Source organism: Siphateles boraxobius, unplaced genomic scaffold, assembly GCF_051911475.1.
Source record: "Siphateles boraxobius isolate OS27281-9 unplaced genomic scaffold, OSU_SipBor_1 22, whole genome shotgun sequence".
Lineage (NCBI taxonomy): Eukaryota > Metazoa > Chordata > Actinopteri > Cypriniformes > Leuciscidae > Siphateles > Siphateles boraxobius.
In genome coordinates, this window is record NW_027508833.1 from 667,097 (window position 1) to 686,899 (window position 19,803).

Genomic DNA, 19,803 nt, shown 5'->3' on the forward strand with positions numbered 1-19,803 from the left:
CAGGCACTTTATGCACTGACATCTAGATTTCATATAGTTTCTGTCTTATTATCAGAATATACTTCAATGACATAATAAACATTCATTCATTCTGCAAATATCCTTGCTGCTGTTGTGCTTTTATTAACGTTAGTACAGTCTCATGTTGGTATTAAGATAAGATGTAGAAACTATAAATTACAATATCGCTTAAAAAAATTAAATGATTACCTTTAATTTCTAGAATAATAAAAATGAAATGTGCTTTATATGCGTCTGTGCATCAATAAGCAACTAAATAATGCGTCTGAAATGTTTTGCAGATATGAATGTGACAATGTGTCGATCATTATTAAGGCAACACTGTCTGTACGTACAGTATAATGAACATATTATATCCAACAGTCTGTTTGAGCTTACAGTAGTGGCCAAAAGTGATGTCATGTAAAATCATTACTTTTGGACATATTCACCCTTTATTCAAATGTTAATAAAAATGTGTTAAAATATTTTGTAAGCATATTGTGCTTGAGTTCTATTGATTTATTTGTGATATTAACTAATAACCAAATTGTGTGGACATAATTTCTGGCTAGGCTGTCATACAAAGAAGTTATGAACATGCAAAAAGCAAGAGAGAACCAACGGAATATTGATAACTGATTAGTCGATGTATGTATGTATTTTTCCTGTGAGCTTTTTGTTTTTCCATGATTTTTGTTTTTGCATAGCTGTTTTTAGCCAAATTATTACCTTAACCAAGTTGTATATATATAATATATGTATATATATTTTTTTCACATTTTGATGTTTTTATCCAACTTCTAGGGTCATTAAGAACAAATCTCCCCTTCAGACATCACTTTTTCCCACTATACTGTAGTCGAGATTTCTCTCATTCAAAACAATGGGAAACAATAATATATTTAAAAGTTGCACATATATGAGAAACACCTTTACGGAAAATCACGTTTCAATATAAACACCCCACATGTCTTAAAACTGCTTTAACCCGCACAAAACAATACTGAACAAGAAAGAAGATCTGAAAAAAAGCATTGCACAAAAATAAATAAATAATAATTCCATTTAATGCACCACAAAAATGGTTCAAACTAGCCTGAAACCGTTTTACAGCCAAACTACAAAATGTCATTATAAATGATTATGTATTTCTCAAGGATGTAATAAAATCCCTTCATGGCAGCACTGATGACAAAATTTCAATACTCTGGTCTAATAATAAGCTATTTATTGTAAACAGCAACATTTTAAATAAAATAAGAGTAAACCTGAAATGTGTAAGAAATCTCACTGTATGTTTATCATTAAAAACATCTAATCTGAATGAGAACGTCCTGTGGATTGACCCATGCATAGAAACGGTCCTGTTTCTCTGGCAGGAAATATCTGGAAATATGGAAATGACATGCATATTTACAGGTTATGACGTTCCGGATAGTATCGTCTGTGTTTGAAGGGAATCTGTCCTCCATATTTCCCTCTGGACACGCGAGTGAACTCTATACGAGAGCACATTTACAGGGATCCCTGGTGGAACGGCCTGTTTTTCCCGTGCCAGAATCCCATAGCCCATCATCCTGAAGCTCAGAATCCCAGAGTCCCGAGGGAAAGTGACTGTGTGTGTGTTCTGGATCTTACAGTGTTGTGTAGATGTACACAAAGATGATGACAACTAGGTTGAGGATAGTCCCGATGATTCCCAGCATGGCCAGAATGGATTCTTCCTTGCTTTCCTTGTCTTGAATTCCCTTTTCCTCATCACTTAGAGCAGTGTTTACCATTTTCCTTGGAGAAGTCTGCAGTTTTCCTTTCACACCAATCTGGGAAACACACACACACACACACACACACACACACACACACACACACACACACACACACACACACACACACACACACACACACACACACACACACACACACACACACACACACACACGTAAACTGACCATCAGTCGATATTTAGACTGAAAATCTTCATCAAGACTTAGAATTATGTTAATAACGTAATAAAACATGATTTGGAAACATTAAACACACACTCATAAAAAGGTAAACTACTGTAGAAAATACTTTGTCGAATTTGTAAATAAAACATTTTAAAATAAAAACTCTCATGTCACATTTAAGTGTCACTCGGTAATTATTTGTGAAATTGTGAAATGTTTTCGGTGTAGTAACCAAATAAAAAAAACGCATATATTGTGGTTTTACTAGTACAATGATGGTATCGTTAATGCTATTGTACTTTTATATATAACATGGTGCTAAATGATTACCATATTTATATACTATAGTATTTATACGATGCTTTAATGTATTCAAAAAAATACTATGGTATGTGTTCAGCAAACTATGGTGGTACCATGTCCACAAAAACAGTATGGTAGTTTTTTGTTGTTGTATTTTTATGGAACAACATTGTATTTTCACTTATATATAAGGTGAAAATATAAATTATACAAATATATTAATTCGATTTTTTTTATTTAAAGTACAAATATAAATTTTGTATTTACTTTTATGTATTAATATTTGTATTATAAAATGATTTCAATATTATAATTGGTAATATTTATAAAATTGAAATACTTTTATAATAAAAAAATATTTTAAATAAAATATAATTTGTTGTATATAAACATAATGGTCACTGCAGCATTTCTCTGCTCAGTTGCACTGGTTTTCCTCAAGCTTTTACAGAGTAATGATTTATTAAAGGCATGAAAGAGATTTTTCATCAAAAATATATTCATTTCTATCGTCCCCTGAATAAAACATAATCAACTGCTGAAAAACGTGCTTGAACTCGGGGAAAAGATGTTGTTTGCACATGTATTTAGCGCTGCTGGCCCTATTTAACATTTATGCTTTCTAATAATTAATGGATAAAAGTTACAAATATTACAAGTGAACTAGTTTCTTACTTTAATTTGCTGGAGTTGAGTGCAGTCTGGATTCAAAAAATGAATAAAAGAAACTGTTTCTTTAAATGGCCACACTTGTTGTCCTTCATTTGTCACATGCATAAATAAATACTGACATGGTTTTCGATTGTTTCACTCTTTGTTTATATGAGCATTTTTAAAATGCATTATATATTTGAAATAATTTGAATGAATGAATGACTGAATGAATAAAAATGCTGGCTTCAGACAATGCAATGCATTGCAAAGTATGAAGGCATCAAGGCACGTCCGAATCTAAAGTTAGCTTGGGCTCCTGAGATTCCTTCGTCTGAGGGACCTTTGAAGGCAGCATAGATGTATCCTTCCCTGCCTTTGATATCCCACAATCCTGTGCTTTCCATTCTGTGACAGTTGAGCAAAAAAATAAATAAAGATGGCGTCTGAAATTAGTGGATGGTGGTCAGTTTGTCTGTAAATGTATGTTTTATAAAATTTTATACTTTTGATGTTATTTCTAGTGAGAAATTAAAGGGGCATTCGGCAACTCTAGCCATTTCTTCGCTGATTTTCACTTTTGCTGTCGCATGTTTTGTCAGCGAGCTCCTACAGCTGTGAGGCATACATTTCACAACAACATCGTAAAAAAACTGACTTGCGGCCCCTCCTACCCCTTTCTATCGCTGCTCAAGTGCATTTGTTATTATCGGAGCCGGACAATTTTATCGTGTGGAGTTTGTCTACCGAGGTGGGTAATACATCACACACATTGAAGGCGGCGTGTGTGTTTATGTCGAATTGCCATAAAGCAGTTTGTGTTTCTCGCTCGTTCTCACTTCTCACGAGACTTCCTATTTCCAACTTACCGGGATGTTAATCCTCATGTAGCAAAGTTGGTTTTCCGCCTGGAAACGCAGGGGGGAGCGGGGAAAGTCACCATTCTCGCCAGAACAGGTTATTAAACCATCCAAATGATTTCTAAACGGTTTTACTAAGTTGAAATAGTTGCCGAATGCCCCTTTAACATTGTCGTAAATATTTGCTTAGTTAGCACTAAAGCTCTCTCTATTTTAATTTTATCATGGCGGACCTTCGAGTGCAAACGCTGCCTGCAGAGTCATTGCCTGATAAACCAGCGAGGCCACAGCCATTGACTTACTCATTTAGACATTTACCGCCACCTACTGCCAGTTTTAGTTTATTATTTAGAGGATCATTTCATTAAAAAAATTATTTCGTATTTCAGACGCAAAATATATGGGAGGAGAGTATTTAAATGAAGCACACAAGGTGATTTATGAAGGTTTACACTAGTCAATTTACTGGTATTTGCGCCATTATTTAACACCCAAAGAAAGCATAATTTGCACTCCTCTTGGTAGATTGTGCTGTTTAATCTGCGCGTCGTTAGTTCATTACGCGCACAACTTTCCAATCTCATCAGCGCTAATTTGTCCTGTGATGTGCGATTAATTTGCGATTAATTTGATTAATTAATCGACACTTCATGTAATTAATTAGAATAATTTTTTTATCGCATGACAGCCCTGGTAAAATGTTAATAACTTTTATACCTTAAACTCAGCAAAAATATACACGATAAAGGTATGAAACGATGTTTCCAATTAGGGATGCAAAATATCGGCCACCTTATCGGTATCGGCCGATATATGTTAATTTTTAATGTTATCACTATCATCCGATATATTAAAGCCTATAAATAATGTATTATTTCCTTCAGCTGAGACACTTCAGATGCGCATTCAACATGATGGTTTTGAATTGTTTAAATATACGATTGGAATCACTTCAAAAATGAAAATATAGTTCAGTGCAAAATGTGCAGCATAAGTCTGTCATATAGGCTTCATAAAATTATAATGAGAACATTATAATTGTGTTTTTGGGACATGGCTTTTAATGGTGAGACTTTTTGTAATCAGGCTCTCAAAAATTATACACAAATTTAGATTCAGATTTATCAGCCAATGTATCGGTTATCGGCTTTCAAATATAATGAATTATCGGTTATCGGTATCGAACCAAATGTTCATATTGGTGCATCTATATTTCCAATGTAATGTAATGTAAAATCTAAAAATACAAATTAATGACTTTTAAATCTGTTATTTGTAATAACAATCAATAAGTTGAAGTGTCTTGTGTATAATAAATCCTGTGGCAGAAGCTTTCCTAAAGTCTGATGGCAGATTGACAGGCTACACTGTGGGATGATGTGATTTTGGGATCCCTTGAGACTCGTTCACGGTCCAGATTCATGATGAATGCAGTCGTTCATGTGGTTTGGCATTCAATCGCTCCACAGGGCTGGACAACAATGTGCCTGTCCTTTTGTCATGAATATTGGAAAGTGAAAGACGCAATAGATGCCTAGTCAAAGCATCCTGTTGGAATTGCAGTTTATTCCGGAAAGATCTTTCATAGGATTTCTAGAATCCTATAGAGTGGTGTCGGGATGACGTACATTTGTAGGCCAACCCAGAAGTTAACATCAGACTGGTTCCCTCGAAAAAAATCCATTGGATTATTGCAAAAAACAAGCTGTGATCAACGAATGTTTGTGATGCTTATGCGTTTTGTCCATCAAGATAATTTTTACAAATGAAATCTACATACAATCGCCAGAAGTAAAAAGCTAAAGGTAGACTATAAAGGAACTACTCAACAGTCCCATGACTTTTCCAGTTTTTATCTGAAAAAAGCATTTTCCCTGAAAGTTTGATTTAGAATAGTTTGTAAGAGTGTGATTATATGCGTAATGATGCTGTACAAGCGGACTGAGTTCAGCGTAATGACGTTTAATCTCCTTTAATCTCAAGATACGTAACAGCTTAAAAGAAATCACGAGTGGGGTAATACTGATGTATTTTATGTCGTAGAATAAAACGTGAAAGTGTCTTGAGTTTGTGTTCACCACAGACCTCATTTCAGTCATTAACCTGAAACCCATTCAAAAATTCCATTGACTTCGGGACGTTGTTTTGTTGTTGAAATAAATGAATACTTTATATTCAGCAAGGATGCATTGAATTGATCAAAAGTGACAGTAAAGGCATTTATAGTGTTGGAAAATAAATAAATGCTGTTCTTTTGAACATTGTATTCATCAAAGAATTCTGAAAAAAAAAATGGTATCAGGGTTTCCATAAAAAATATGAATCAGCACAACTTTTTTCAAAATGTTTTTTGAGCAGCAAATCATCATATTATATTGATTTCTGAAGGATCATGTGACACTGAAGACTGGAGTAATGATGCTGAAAATTCAGCTTTGATCACAGGAATAAATTACACTTTATTATATATTCACATAGAAAACAGTTATTTTAAATTGCAATAATATTTTACTGTTTTTACTGTATTTTTGACTGTATTTTGATCAAATAAATGCAGCCTTGGTGAGCAGAAGAGACTTCTTTACAAAACGTTTAATAATATACTGACATCAAACTTTTGAACTGTGGTGTATATCACACAAACACACATATATACATTTTCTAAACTATACACAAACAAATATAGGTAAACAAATATACGCCTATTTACACACATACCGTACTTTCATATACAGCCTAGTTTTGAGTTAAAGAGCATTGGATTACTTATCATCAGCAAATTAATTTTTTTCTTTCAGTGCATGTGTGTTTGTCTGTGATCTATAGTGTGTGTCTGGTCATAGTGTCATAAACAGGGTTTCCTCAAACCCAACCCTCTAATTGTACACTAGATGTGCTCTCATGCATCGCGCCGATAGAAGATGTTTGGGGAAGGGTTTAAGCGTCAGATGTGCCAAAACAAGAGTCTGGAAACAGCTTCACTAGAGAGAGCAGCTGGTCTGAGTTCAGAAACATACTGGAGATCGTCCAGAACCACTTCACCAACTGGCCAGCTGGGACGACAGCACAATGAGCCGGCCAAGCCATGTGACATTAGTCCAGGAACATTGGTCATCAGGTTCTCTGGAAATATCCCTTTGCACAATTTGAGTATGAATGCAAACGCTCTTTGTTTTAGGGTTGCACATTCAAATGGTGGCGACAGATGTTACAAAAGACTAAAAAAAACATGTGATGATGCTTTTTTCAAAAGATCAAAAGGGTGTTTTAAGACTGGAGAAATGAGATGCCAGAAAGTCTACTTAAAGAACGACCAATCACTGATGAGACAAGGGACCTTTCTGGAAATTAACATTTGAACTCTCTCTTGTGAAACTGGCGCCATCATTCGAGACGCAAGTCTCACCTAAGCAATTCTAATCCACATCTCTTTCCCTTGACCCCCCATTCCCTCTTTCTATCATGCTGAGATCACCTGAAATTCACCCAAAAATCTATATGGGTTAATGTGAATAATTATCATACAGTATTACACGTTTGATATCATTTGAAATGTCTCAGTGCGACTGGTACAAAGGTCTCATTCTCAAAGAAGTAAATCAAAAAGTAATAAGGTATTTAAGAGTTTAGGGATAATTCACACACAGAGGAGGGTGTGTCTTCCAGGCAATTTGCTCTCAAAGGCGTAAACTCAATTCAAATTCCCATTGTTAGCAAATGGTTCCATGTAAATTAACTTCTGCCTCCAGTAAGTCTGAGACGGTGATTCATGTAAATTCCTACTGTGGACTCATGTTTACATTTGAAAAGAGGTTTCTGCCTTGATCTGTCGATATAATGAATTGCACCAGGAGGTTCGGCGGGATTCTGTAACCCAGACCAGGCCGTGATGCGAAGTATAAGAAAAACACTTCACATCATGTATTTTATAATGTCAGGTTAGCATCTTCTCTCTTTATTCCAGAGCATTTGATGTTTGTATCTATTATCTTTGAAATTATTATGCAATTGGCATTATACATTTACCAGACATAATAAATTGTAAACATTTAATTTTATTCTAACTGACTCTGACATTATTTTCAGTAAAGAGTTAAAAAGAAGTCAAACATTCGCTCACATTTAATGATGCACAGATATCATTAAAACCATTTTCATTTATGGAGTCAGATGAAATAACGAGTTAATACATATGAGAAAATTTATTTCATTTAATCAAGTTACTTTGCAAAGACAGTAACGTGCAGAGACCTTCACCCGCTGATTGGAAAACCTCCATTGGGTCGATTGAGCCGTGCTTACGGTGTTTAACACTATACACTTCATGTGTTGTGAACCCCCGAATGACTCTGCCAGTGAAATTAATGCGATACTCAAACGTTACCGTGAGTCGTTTCGCAACACAGAGCCAATCATAAAAGGCCTCATCGCTCGCTGCTTTAAATATTCATGTGCTCTGTACATCACACAAAATTCCACAAGTGTTCAGTTTCAGCATCTGAGAGGAATGCTCTTGTGTTTTTGTAGTGTTTCAGAAGTCCTCATGAAATCACTTGAGTGCAGTTCATCTTTCCCCATTCTCATTCTAAAGAGCATTTTTATACACTATTGATAATCATTATTTTTTTAGCATGTTTTCTTAGTCTTAAAGTGAAATTTAAAACTAGACTAGTATAAATTACATCAGAGAAAATGCTCTTTAAAGGTGCAGTGTGTAAACATTTTGAGTATCTATTAACAGAAATGCAATATGACATCCAAAACTATGTGTTCTTTGGTGTATAAAGAACTTACTTAAAAACCGTAATGTTTTTATTACCTTAGAATGAGACATTTATATCTACATAGGCGCGGGAAACCCCTTCTATGAAGGTCGACATATTGTGACGTCATGTTTCTAGCGTAGCCGACAGCGAACAAACAGCGTTACAGAGCGCGTTTCGTCACTACCTTGAAAGAGAAGCCGCAGAAAGCTAGAAGAAGCTAGCCATAAACACTGTGAGTAGTGACTTTTCCATTGTTAGTGGTGTAAATATGTAGTTGGATTGTTTCATGTAACTTAATTCTTCTCCCTCGCTGTGTTATGGCTTTGCTGTGTGGGGATAAATGTGCTGGTTACGTTCGTGAGACAGCTGATTAGTAAAACAGTTGACCGTAAAACAGTTACAGGAATCACCAACCCGTCGATCTTGGAAGCATTTTAAGTCGATCGAGTTTCCAAAATCAGAGAAAAAAAGCCTATTGTGTGTAGCAAATGGTGTCTTGGGGCTGCGGAGGCGCGCGCGCTGTTACAATCACGTTATTTTTGCTGCAGGCAGCTTTGGGCTCATGCGGACGCGTCCAGTATAAACAAGGCTTAACGCTTTAACCAGCTCAGCCACAGTAACAGCTCATATTAGCCAGCTAAACTTTTACTACCCTGTTAGAAAAAATATATAGTTGCATAGTTTCATGTGGTTCTTCTCCCTCGCTATATTATGGGTTTGCTATGTGGGGAGAAATGTGCTGGTTACGTTTGTGAGACAATCAGCTGATTACTATTATTATATTATATATTAAGACCCTTGATCCTCACCTGACCATGGCTTTGTAATCTTTATCCATGAGGTGGTTTATAATGGACTGTGGTACAGAAACTTGGTTTACTCTGGCTATTCTCTGCTGTCTCAGACGACGATGTTTGTCCCGTTTTAGCCACCGTAGCTTCTTCGAAAGGGAGGGGTGAGCAGTGGGCTGAGCCCTTAGGGCAAACTCGCAACCTAACCGCTAGAAGGCGCCAAAAGTTACACACTGCACCTTTTACATGGATAGTTCAACCAAAATTCAGTTCAACTGAGAATTATGTAATCATTTACTCACCATCCCGTACTAAAAATAAATACATAAACAATAATTTTTCTAAATATTATCTTTTGTGTTTCACAGAAGAGAGAATGTCATTAAGGTTTGTATTGATGGAAAGTAAATGAACTCTCGTTTTACAGGATTTAATGCCACAACTGTATGCAAGAAGTTTCATAGACAAAGTTTTGCTGGAATCTCTGTTTGAATATTTGCTTGTTATTCTCAATGTTATTAACTGCATACTTATGCATATTTCAGGTCCTCTGAAGTCACTTTGTAGATTAAATGAACCTACATTTCTTCCACTCCTTGGCATTGGTAAATATTATATTTCCTGGCACGAACCAACATAACCCGACTTGATGCAACCAAGTTGCAAGAGCAGCCTGACAGAAGACAAATTGAAAGATTTTGCTGCCTGACTGCATTTGCATGACAAAAATATGTGGACACTCTTATAATGAACAGGGTTTTTGGGCCTTTTAATGCAATGATGACAAAATCCAGACCTGAATCTCAACGAACAACCTATGAGATGAACTGAAACTTGATGTTATTAGTCAGTTGGATGATGATTGTGTGTCTGAATCCCTGCATCCATGTTCAATATATAGTGTAAAACCTTTCCAGTATAATGCAGAAGGTTTTGAACCCAACACATATGAGTGTCCACATTTTAAGTGCACAGATGATGACCCGTCCGAAGAAATGTCTCCTAAGCAGAATACATGAACTCTGTGGATAAGTGAATGGCCGAACCTTTTCTCACTCGAGTTATTTCAGGCATATGAAATGTTTGAAGACATTAACCTGCTCTGACAGTGTTGCTGGAGGCATTGATTTAAAATGGAGTACAAATAAACAGCCCCCAATACACACACACACACACACACACACACACACACACACACACACACACACACACACACACACACACACACACACACACACACACACACACACACACACACACGCACACACACTCCTGAGCAAATCCATGTCAGATGAAAACGCTCCTCAAGCTTTGTTTGATATCGGCCCGTGAGGCGTCTTATACGGTAGAATTGATAATGCTGCCAAAAGCACCAGGACTTTCTCATAACACACATTTGGTCTCAAACTTTAGAATAAATAGGGTTACATTTTATTGTATGGTGTCAGTATTACAGTGTAATTATGCATTTAAGTACTGAGTAATAATAATGAACTATATGTGGTTAGGATGAGGGTTTGGTTTAGGGTTAGTTGCATATAATTATGCATAATTTATAGTTATTACTACAGTAACTGCATGCCATGTGTAACAATGACACTGTCAAATAAAGTGTTACCTAAATACGAATACATATTAACTTTCAAACAAAACACTTTCAGTGTATCATAATCAGTGAAAAAATAATTTCACCTACTTAAACTTAAAAAACTTTAGTTGCTGCCTTAAATTTGGAAAGTATAATCAAATTTCCATTTCAGCATTTCTATTTCAGTTAATTTAAATTAAATAATATTATAAGTGACTTAAAAATCGAGTTGAATTTCGTTAATGAAGTTGCAGTTGGTCAAATTATTTTGCTGATCTAAAGTAATGAAAAAACAGATGTGCAGTAATGTTACAATGAAAAAAACCTGCACTGATTGTTATTTTTATTTAAATGTAAGTCATAAATTAAACAAAAGTTCATCGGAAGCTCCAGTAACTTTATTCTCATGTGAAGGAATGGAAACTTTATTTTATTGTGACGTAGTTACACTTTACTACATGTACTTACTATAATAATAATAACAACAGTAAATTATTCATAATTACAAGTAAAACCAAACCGTGACTCTATAGTAAGTACCTGTAGTTACTCAGTACTTATTTGAGTAAGTAAAATGTAACTACGTCACTTTAAAATTAAGTGTGACCAAAGGAATAAACCCATCAATTTAGCAATGTTAATATTTTCTACACTCTTGTTTTACAGTATTTAATGCCACAGCTGTAATGCATGAATTTTCCAAGACAAAGTTTAATTCTCTCACTCATTTCTCCTTTTGCACTCCTCCGTTAAATGCCTGGAGCAGATCCTTTGGGAATGAGCTTACCTTGCACAGCATCAGGAGGAGCATAGCATCGGACATGCTGAGCGGGATGCTCTTTCCCAGGCATACACACGTCCCTGGAAGCTCGGAGAGAAGTCCAATCCCCCCATCCTTTATCTCGGAGGGAGATCCCGAATCACGGAGAGAGGCTGAGCTTCCCACGGCGCTCCAGTGTTTTCCTGCCCAGTTTCATTTCACTTCTTCCCGAGTTGAGCTTGTGTGAAACACTCTCTCTCCTCTCGCTCTTTGTTCCTTCCGTGAGCCAAAGGTGAACAGATGAGAGAGAGTGAGAGAGAGAGAGAGAGAGAGAGAGAGAGAGAGAGAGAGAGAGAGAGAGAGAGAGAGAGAGGGCGGTTTAATCACGTGCTAAGTTTTTATCTCCGTCTTTTTAATCAACCAAACTCGATGAGCTCTTTTCTATCCCGTCTTGGACCCAAGGACGAATTGTCAGCGAAATTTCGTGGGTGGAGAAAAAAGGTTTTCTATTTTGTCAATAGAAGCAAAGCTCACAAAAAAGTCACTTTCAAACCAAGCAGCTCTTTGTTGCTCAATTCTGTGAATCCACGTGACCAACCATGAATTATTTTGAAATTCCTAATCTTGGATTCCCAAAATTCGCGGAACAACGGTAAATGTGACCGCACCTTTAAACTTCAGTTTGTTCAGGCGTTCAGAGAGTTTCCGTGCATCCTTGGTTGAATCCCAATAAAACTAGGACATGAAGTGCCTTAGAGTGCACTAGCAGGAAAAGTGTGAGAGGATTCCAGTTTTTGAGACTCGACGCCTCGAGCGCCCGGCGGTGCGAGTGTGTTAGAGAGATGAGTGCGAGTGTGTGTGTGTGTGTGTGTGTTGGAGTCGCACCAACACTGATGCTCCAGAGACAGGAGGCTTCCCCTGATTCCCTCCAACTCGCATATCAATGCAGCTCAGGTTGCCTGGCAACCGTCTCAGGACCGCCACACACCGCCTGACGACAGAAGCGTTTATGACAGCGGTGTTTATGAGGAGGATCTCCGTCACTCCTGAACTCTCGGCTTTAATACTCACAGCAACGAGACATGCGGGGGAGAGATGGAGACCTGACACATCAGACAGCCGCCACTGTCTCTTACCCAGCATCCTCTGCTCTGTGTGGAAAGCATGGATACACCACTAACATTTACAAACACCTTTTAATACATAAAACTAGCATGGATTATTATTTTTTAAACTTTTTTTTTTATTTGACATAAAAACAAGAACAGAGATAGAAGACAGCTAATGAGAATTCTGAATTACAAGGACAGAAACCAACCACACGCACGTGCGCACACACACACACACACACACACACACACACACGCACCCACACACACACACACACACACACACACACACACACACACACACACACACACACACACACACACACACACACACACGCACACACGCACACACGCGCACACACACACACACACACGCACACACACACGCACACACACACACACTTGAGTATGAATTAATGTAAAGAACTTACCTGTTCATCTCCTTCTGCAATGTTAATCCGAGACATCAGAACTTCTGGTTAAAAACAGAGATGATCTCATCATAATCGCCCAAATTCATTGGTTTCTTGCATCAGAACAGTTTGGATATTCAATTTAGGCTTTTTTAAAGTATCAACTGATTGATGTTTGCTTTTTCAAATATTTTCAAATTCAACTCTATAAAACACACAATTCATACTATTACTACTATTATCGAAGTTTTAAAACCTTCGTAAAAATACTTGAGAGGCATTTACTGTAGGTGCAGTAAAATGTTGGTATATCCAATAGAAATTTGCATATTGTTTGCAAATACCCATTATTTATGTGCACCTGATTGCATTAGTCAAAGAGAATAGACTCAATTTCTTCCTCTAACAAAAAACAAAAACTGTAGAGCTGCTTAAACAGGTTTTATTTTGAATTGTACAGCCAATCAAAGTGAGGCTTCTGCTCCATAACGTTGATACTAATGCGATAACTTCATAGTCCAGGCTTACTGATCCCTGATGTGATCGGATTTATGCGTTACACAAATTGTACGTCCAACAATAAATGGACAACAATTCATTATGTAGTTGGGATGTTAATGGAAAGGTTTAGCAAATTGGTTTAAGCTTGCTTTTATATTGTCCATGCAATGACCTGGAATAGACAGCAATAAAAATGGAAATGCAAAAGAAACATTTGCCCAACTAAAATCACAAGCATGCATAATTGTATTGCTTACTCTCCGTCCTCTCCTGTCTGAGATGAACTTACTCTGAACGGCCAGTATCACCGGTACATTTATAACAATCAGTCAGACAGAACAATCATTTTACTCGTCGACAGAGAGAGTGCTATTGAACAAACACAGGACTGGTTGTCCAAACACGCTGTCGATCACACAGGACTGGTTTAGAAATGCAGGTCAGCCAAATTCCATGCATGCTTTTCAAAAACTCCCATTATTCTCCAGCGTTTTCATCCGCAGCTCCGAGCCGTGGGACTCGCCTGCGTCAACACACACAGCAGAAAGAAGTTTGCATGTGTTTGCAGAATAAAGACAACAGGACCTTGAAATGGCCCGGAGAAATGCGATTAGTGCTTTCATCCTTAGTGTTTCGGACCCGGTTGAAAAGGGCATCGCAGACATTAAGCATCAGCTCAGGAGAAGAGGAGGGGAACTCGTGCTCTTCCTCGTACAGCACAATTTTCACTTGGTCAAAGATAAAAACACTGACCATGCTGCAAAACCGTAAAGAGCTACCATACAAAACACCAAACTGTGTCCTCAACTGCAGATTCACTCATAGTAGTCTGGATCTACCTGTGTATTTTTTTTTAAATGGTTTTAGGTTATAAAGAAGTGATCAAAATACCATAGGTTTTGATTGGCACATGACCTTTGACATCAACAACAAAAATATAGAAGCATTTGGAAAAGAAATGGAAGCATTTTAAATGAAATGGATGAATTTTACATAGGAAGCATCTGTTAAAACTTTTGAATGATCAATATTTAGCTTTTATTTTATATTTTCAGCTTAATTTTGTTTTGTGCTTCAGTTATTCGTTACGCCCCATCGAGGGGAAAGGGTGCAACATGAAAGACTTCTGGGACTTTTGATTCAGGAGGTGACTGGGCCAAAATAACAAACAAAACTTCCTTATTTTTAAACCTCTTTCCTTAACCATATTAAGGAAGCATTTATTAGAATAGTCAAAACAGGCAGGGTCCAACGGTGGCAAACAGAACAGAGAAGGCAAGGCTGAGACAAACCAGGTAAACAGGCAAAGGGTCGAGGCAGGCAGAGAGAATCAGAGTCCAGTAAACAGTCCAGGGTCAGGGCAGGCAGAGAAGATAGGTATCCAGTAAACAGTCCGGGGTCAGGGCAGGCAGAGAAGGGTCAGCAACGATAAACAATCCAAGATCAAACACAGGAATCAAACTCAGGGAAATAACGCTCAGAAATGATGGCCGGGGCAGATCAGGACTTCGCACTGAATGAGTGTGTGAATTAGGCTTATATAAGTGTGTGTGAATGAGGTGCAGGTGTGAGTGCAATCAGTCCCAGGTATGAGGCATGATGGGAATTGGAGTTCGACGGGTAAAGTTAATATTCCGGAGACGGTTCCCTCCGGTGGTGAAGAGGAGGTGGTGCAGGAGCCTACTCCGTTACAGTGGCAGTGGCTTTATTCTGCAGTGACTGCTATACAGCAGACCACTGAAAGTTACTAGTGCGGAGAGAGATAGACAGGTAAGCATGTCACGTGACATACACTGCAACGCGCAGGGGTTTTCGTTCTGTCTAAATACATTAGGTTAGGGGCGAGTGCCACTCCCTGTATTTTTGTTTTCTGATAGTTAGTGGAGATTAGGGAGGGCGTCTTGGACGCTGAAGATTATTGTTTTCTTCTTTATTTTCTCAGTTAGGATTAGAGGTTATTTAACAGCTAGACTTCGTTTGGTTTTGTTACTTTCTTTTCTTTGGCGCCGTCTACGTCTATTTTTTTCTCTTTTTGATGATCCACTTATCTTAGAGAAATTCTGTATTCCTTATGTATCTATTAATCTATGTTCGTCATAGATTGGTTCACTTCACTTTTGCCATTGACCTTGTTATACTGAATAAAGGTGTTGGCTTTTTGCACAGTAAGTTGGATTCTTGGGTCTTTTGTACAAACCATGGCTTATATATGTCCCTCTTTAATGTCGCATTTAAATGTCGGACTCCTGAACCCCTAGGCTAATTCGGGGGTCGTAACATGGGGTTAATTGAGACGGGTTGAGGAATTTGAGTGACCCTAGTCAGGCAGTGCTCGTAACATGTGACGTCCCATTGAGTGATTGAGTGACCTTCTCTCCAAGAGATGTGTTGATTGTGCATGCGTAACCAAGGCAGACCGAGTATTATGCTATGATGTGGAACTTGAATGACATAGAATTGGATTTTCTCAGAGTGCAGGGCCCCGATGTGCATTGTGATCTCTTCGGTCACCTGGTGAATTCTTCCTCCTTCGATGGGGCGTCCGTCTAGCGCCTCCACTGTCAAAGAAGTAGAACAGGGTTTAAATTTTAGCTGATGTAAAGAAGCGAATTCGCGGGAAATGAAGTTCCCCGCAGCTCCTGAATCGATCATAGCAGTGGTTGACATTTTTTGGTTGCATTGGTTCTCTTTGTGACTAACCGCTTGGGTCCTATTGGCAGGGCGAACGGGACAATCGATTCTCATGTGGCCTGGCTGACCACAATACAGGCAGAGGCGGTTTTGCTGGCGGCGTTCTCGTTCCTCTGGAGAGAGATGGGTGAACCCTAGTTGCATGGGTTCGGGTGCCATGGCGGCTTTGTGTGTGTATCGTGGTGGGGCTCTAGGGTGGTGGCGAGAACGCATCAGATTATCGACCTGGATGGCGAGATCAATGAATTCATTCAGGTTCATGCCCTCATCTCGGCAGGCCAACTCAGACTGTAACTCGACTGATAGTCCCTTTCTGAAGAGTGTTTTAAGAGTATCCTCGACCCAGATGGTTTGAGCCCCGAGAGTGCCACCTTGTGAATGTTCAGCGGGCACGCTGAAGGTTGATACTAGTAAGCTCTGCTGTGATTGAACTAGATCTTCGGTGAGAGAAGTGAGTCAGCTCAGCTGATGGTGATGCAAGGATAACTGTGAAGCTTGAGCAGATACCTCGGTGGCGAGCTGCATGACTGCTGCTGGATCGAGTGTTGACGAAGTCTTCTGTTGTGAGGAGGCGGAGTCAGGAGAATCCATTTGCAGCATTTATTAGAATAGTCAAAACAGGAAGGGTCCAACAGTGGCAAACAGAACAGAGAAGGCAAGGCCGAGACAAACCAGGTAAACAGGCAAAGAGTCGAGACAGGCAGAGAGAACCAGAGTCCAGTAAACAGTCCAGGGTCAGGGCAGGCAGAGAAGATCAGAATCCAGTAAACAGTCCGGGGTCAGGGCAGGCAGAGAAGGGTCAGCAACGATAAACAATCCAAGATCAAACACAGGAATCAAACTCAGGGAAATAACGCTCAGAAATGATGGCCGGGGCAGATCAGGACTTCGCACTGAATGAGTGTGTGAATGAGGCTTATATGAGTGTGTGTGAATGAGATGCAGGTGTGAGTGCAATCAGTCCCACGTATGAGGCATGATGGGAATTGGAGTTCGACGGGTAAAGTTAATATTCCGGAGACGGTTCCCTCCGGTGGTGAAGAGGACGTGGTGCGGGAGCCTACTCCGTTACAGACTCCTTAACTTCCCAAATACTCAGTATTTAATGTAGGTAATTAGTTACTGTTCTTTTTTATTGTTACTATATTTAAGTTTATATTTATTTTTATTTCAGTTTAGTATTATTTGTTATTTACTTCCAGTTAGTTATTATCTTCATGGGTTCTTTTGTTTTGTCTGTTCCCTTCACAGACGTCTGTCACAGTGTAATTTATCCTCATTAGAGCTGAACATGGCCGTGTGTGTGTGTGTGTGTGTGTGTGTGTGTGTGTGTGTGTGTGTGTGTGTGTGTGTGTGTGTGTGTGAGTGTGTGTGTTTGTGTGTGTGTGTCTGATCCGACCGCAGCGCGGGATCTCAATAGTGGAAGATGCATTAGAGTGATCTACACTGAGCTTTCATGGGACGTTTGGCATATGTGTTCACAGACTGAGGAGAACAAGGTTTCACATCAATTATAAAGCTGTAATACAATTAAAGTATAGAAGTTTATAGTAGGCTATTTGTTCTGTCCACAATCAGGACCAATGATATTTCACTGGGGGCGAAGCTACTCGGCAAAACAGGTTCAACAGTTGTTGACAGTATGTTGTGACTGCGTAGGAAAGAAATGCAGATCTACATGGAATTTGCTGTAAATTTTAATCCATTTGTTGCAATGAATCTCTCTAGGTGGCATTTTCTCAATGTATAGTAAAAGATGCATTACTAGATGTATAGTTACTGTACATCCCTTTAGGAAGACACTTTCTGTCATCTTTTTATTTTCATCTTTTCATAATTTTTAGCTGGTATCACACTAGTCTCTTCCCAACATGCGTTGTGATTAGATACTTTCAAAATAACTTTAAATATTTGTGTTGCAGTTTGCTAGGCATTGTCAATAGTTCCATACTCCAAACTTATTTTCAGTGGAAATTGACAGAATGCCAGAAAAGTTGCAGATAACCCAAAATATGAATGTAATACTGTTCAATACTGAACTCCAGTGGGATGTTCTGCATCAGTTGTGTGTGTGAGTTGGTGGTTATACACTTAATCGCTCTCAGGAAAGTCTCTGTTCTGTATCAGTAAGCATCTCTTGCTTCAGAGCGAGAGCTGTTCGATAAAAAGAAGCAAATATCAAAACAACAGCTAACAGTCATAAATGGAAAAACATTTGAGAAATGAGGCCAGGTTCACTTGCATAAGCAGTAAGTTAAAGAGATAGTTCACCCAAAAATCTACATTCACTTCTAAAACTGTGAGACTTTCTTTCTTCAGATGTATACTGCTTGCTCTTTTCCATGCACTTACAGTGAATGTGTAGCGCTGCTTTGACACAAGGGTGAGTAAATAATATCAGAATTGTCATGTTTGTGTGGACTATTCCTTTAAATGTCTTCTCTGAGTCTGTGCGCAGCAGGTTTTCGTCTGGAGAAAGCTTTAAAGTTTGAGATGCATGAACGCTGGATTCTCCACAGATCGTCTCTCATCCTGAAACATCAAACGGCTGTCAGACTCAGAGCATGAAAGTGTGTTTCCCGGGAAGCTATCATTCTCCTGAAAACAATTCAGACTTGGAGAAATCTGAAACATATCATACATTAAACACACTCACAATATGAGTCTTATACAATAGAAAGACAGATACATTTACTATTATGCTACTTCTATTATATCCTGCTCTCAAACTCACAAATATTGCTATGTTTAAATATACTCTATATTAAATATTGAAACACTTTACAATAAAGTTTCATTTGTTATTAATCTTTGGTCATACAAATGTAAACATAAACTACATATTTAAAACCAAATGTCTGTTAAAATTAGTTAATGCACCGTGAGCTAACAAGAAGAAACAATGAAAATTTGTAATTTTATTAACTAACATTAACAAAGATTATTAAATATTGCCAATTGATATATTATTTTAGCTAATACATTAGCTAATGTTAACCTTATTGTAAAGTGTTTACAATATAATACATTTTATAATATATTTCACTTAAAATATTGTTGATATTTAATTATTAATATGAAAACTTTTTCTATTGGAAATAAAACAAAAAATGAATATGTTGATCATTCCATTTATTGGGGTCATTTAGATGCTTGTTTCTCTTAAGTTGTGTGTTTTATTCTTTTTATGCACTGAAATCAGGGTGTATTTTCATGAGACATCTTTAATGAGGAACATCCTTTCAGTAACATAGTGATCAATAATAATTTCTCAATAGATTCATTATAATCTCATATGAAAAGTGCATGCAACCTTAAAGAAATAAAGAAACATTGGAATGTTTGCATATACATCTGTCAAAACCAAAATTTTGTGGAAGCATCTGTCCGCTTGTAGTTGAATAATCTGGAGTGAGCA

The 19,803-nt window shown here is 37.9% G+C and overlaps 1 protein-coding gene across 1 annotated transcript; it reads right to left on the minus strand.

The window, feature by feature from the left end:
- Nucleotides 1-1,637: 1,637 nt before the first annotated feature.
- On the minus strand, nt 1,638-11,734 carry tunar (TCL1 upstream neural differentiation-associated RNA). Its single transcript, XM_077238158.1, has 2 exons — nt 11,699-11,734; nt 1,638-1,823 (listed from the first exon to the last, which is right to left on the minus strand). The coding sequence occupies exons 1-2, from the start codon at nt 11,732-11,734 to the stop codon at nt 1,638-1,640; spliced, it is 222 nt and encodes a 73-aa protein (XP_077094273.1).
- Nucleotides 11,735-19,803: the final 8,069 nt, after the last annotated feature.

What these genes read in the sequence shown, in the direction of transcription:
- tunar (XM_077238158.1), bottom strand. Translation starts at nt 11,734, where the DNA reads ATGTCCGATGCTATGCTCCTCCTGATGCTGTGCAAG. An exon ending in TCCTCCTGATGCTGTGCAAG is followed by an intron (nt 1,824 to 11,698) that starts GTAAGCTCATTC and finishes TGTGTTTCCCAG; the next exon opens with ATTGGTGTGAAAGGAAAACT.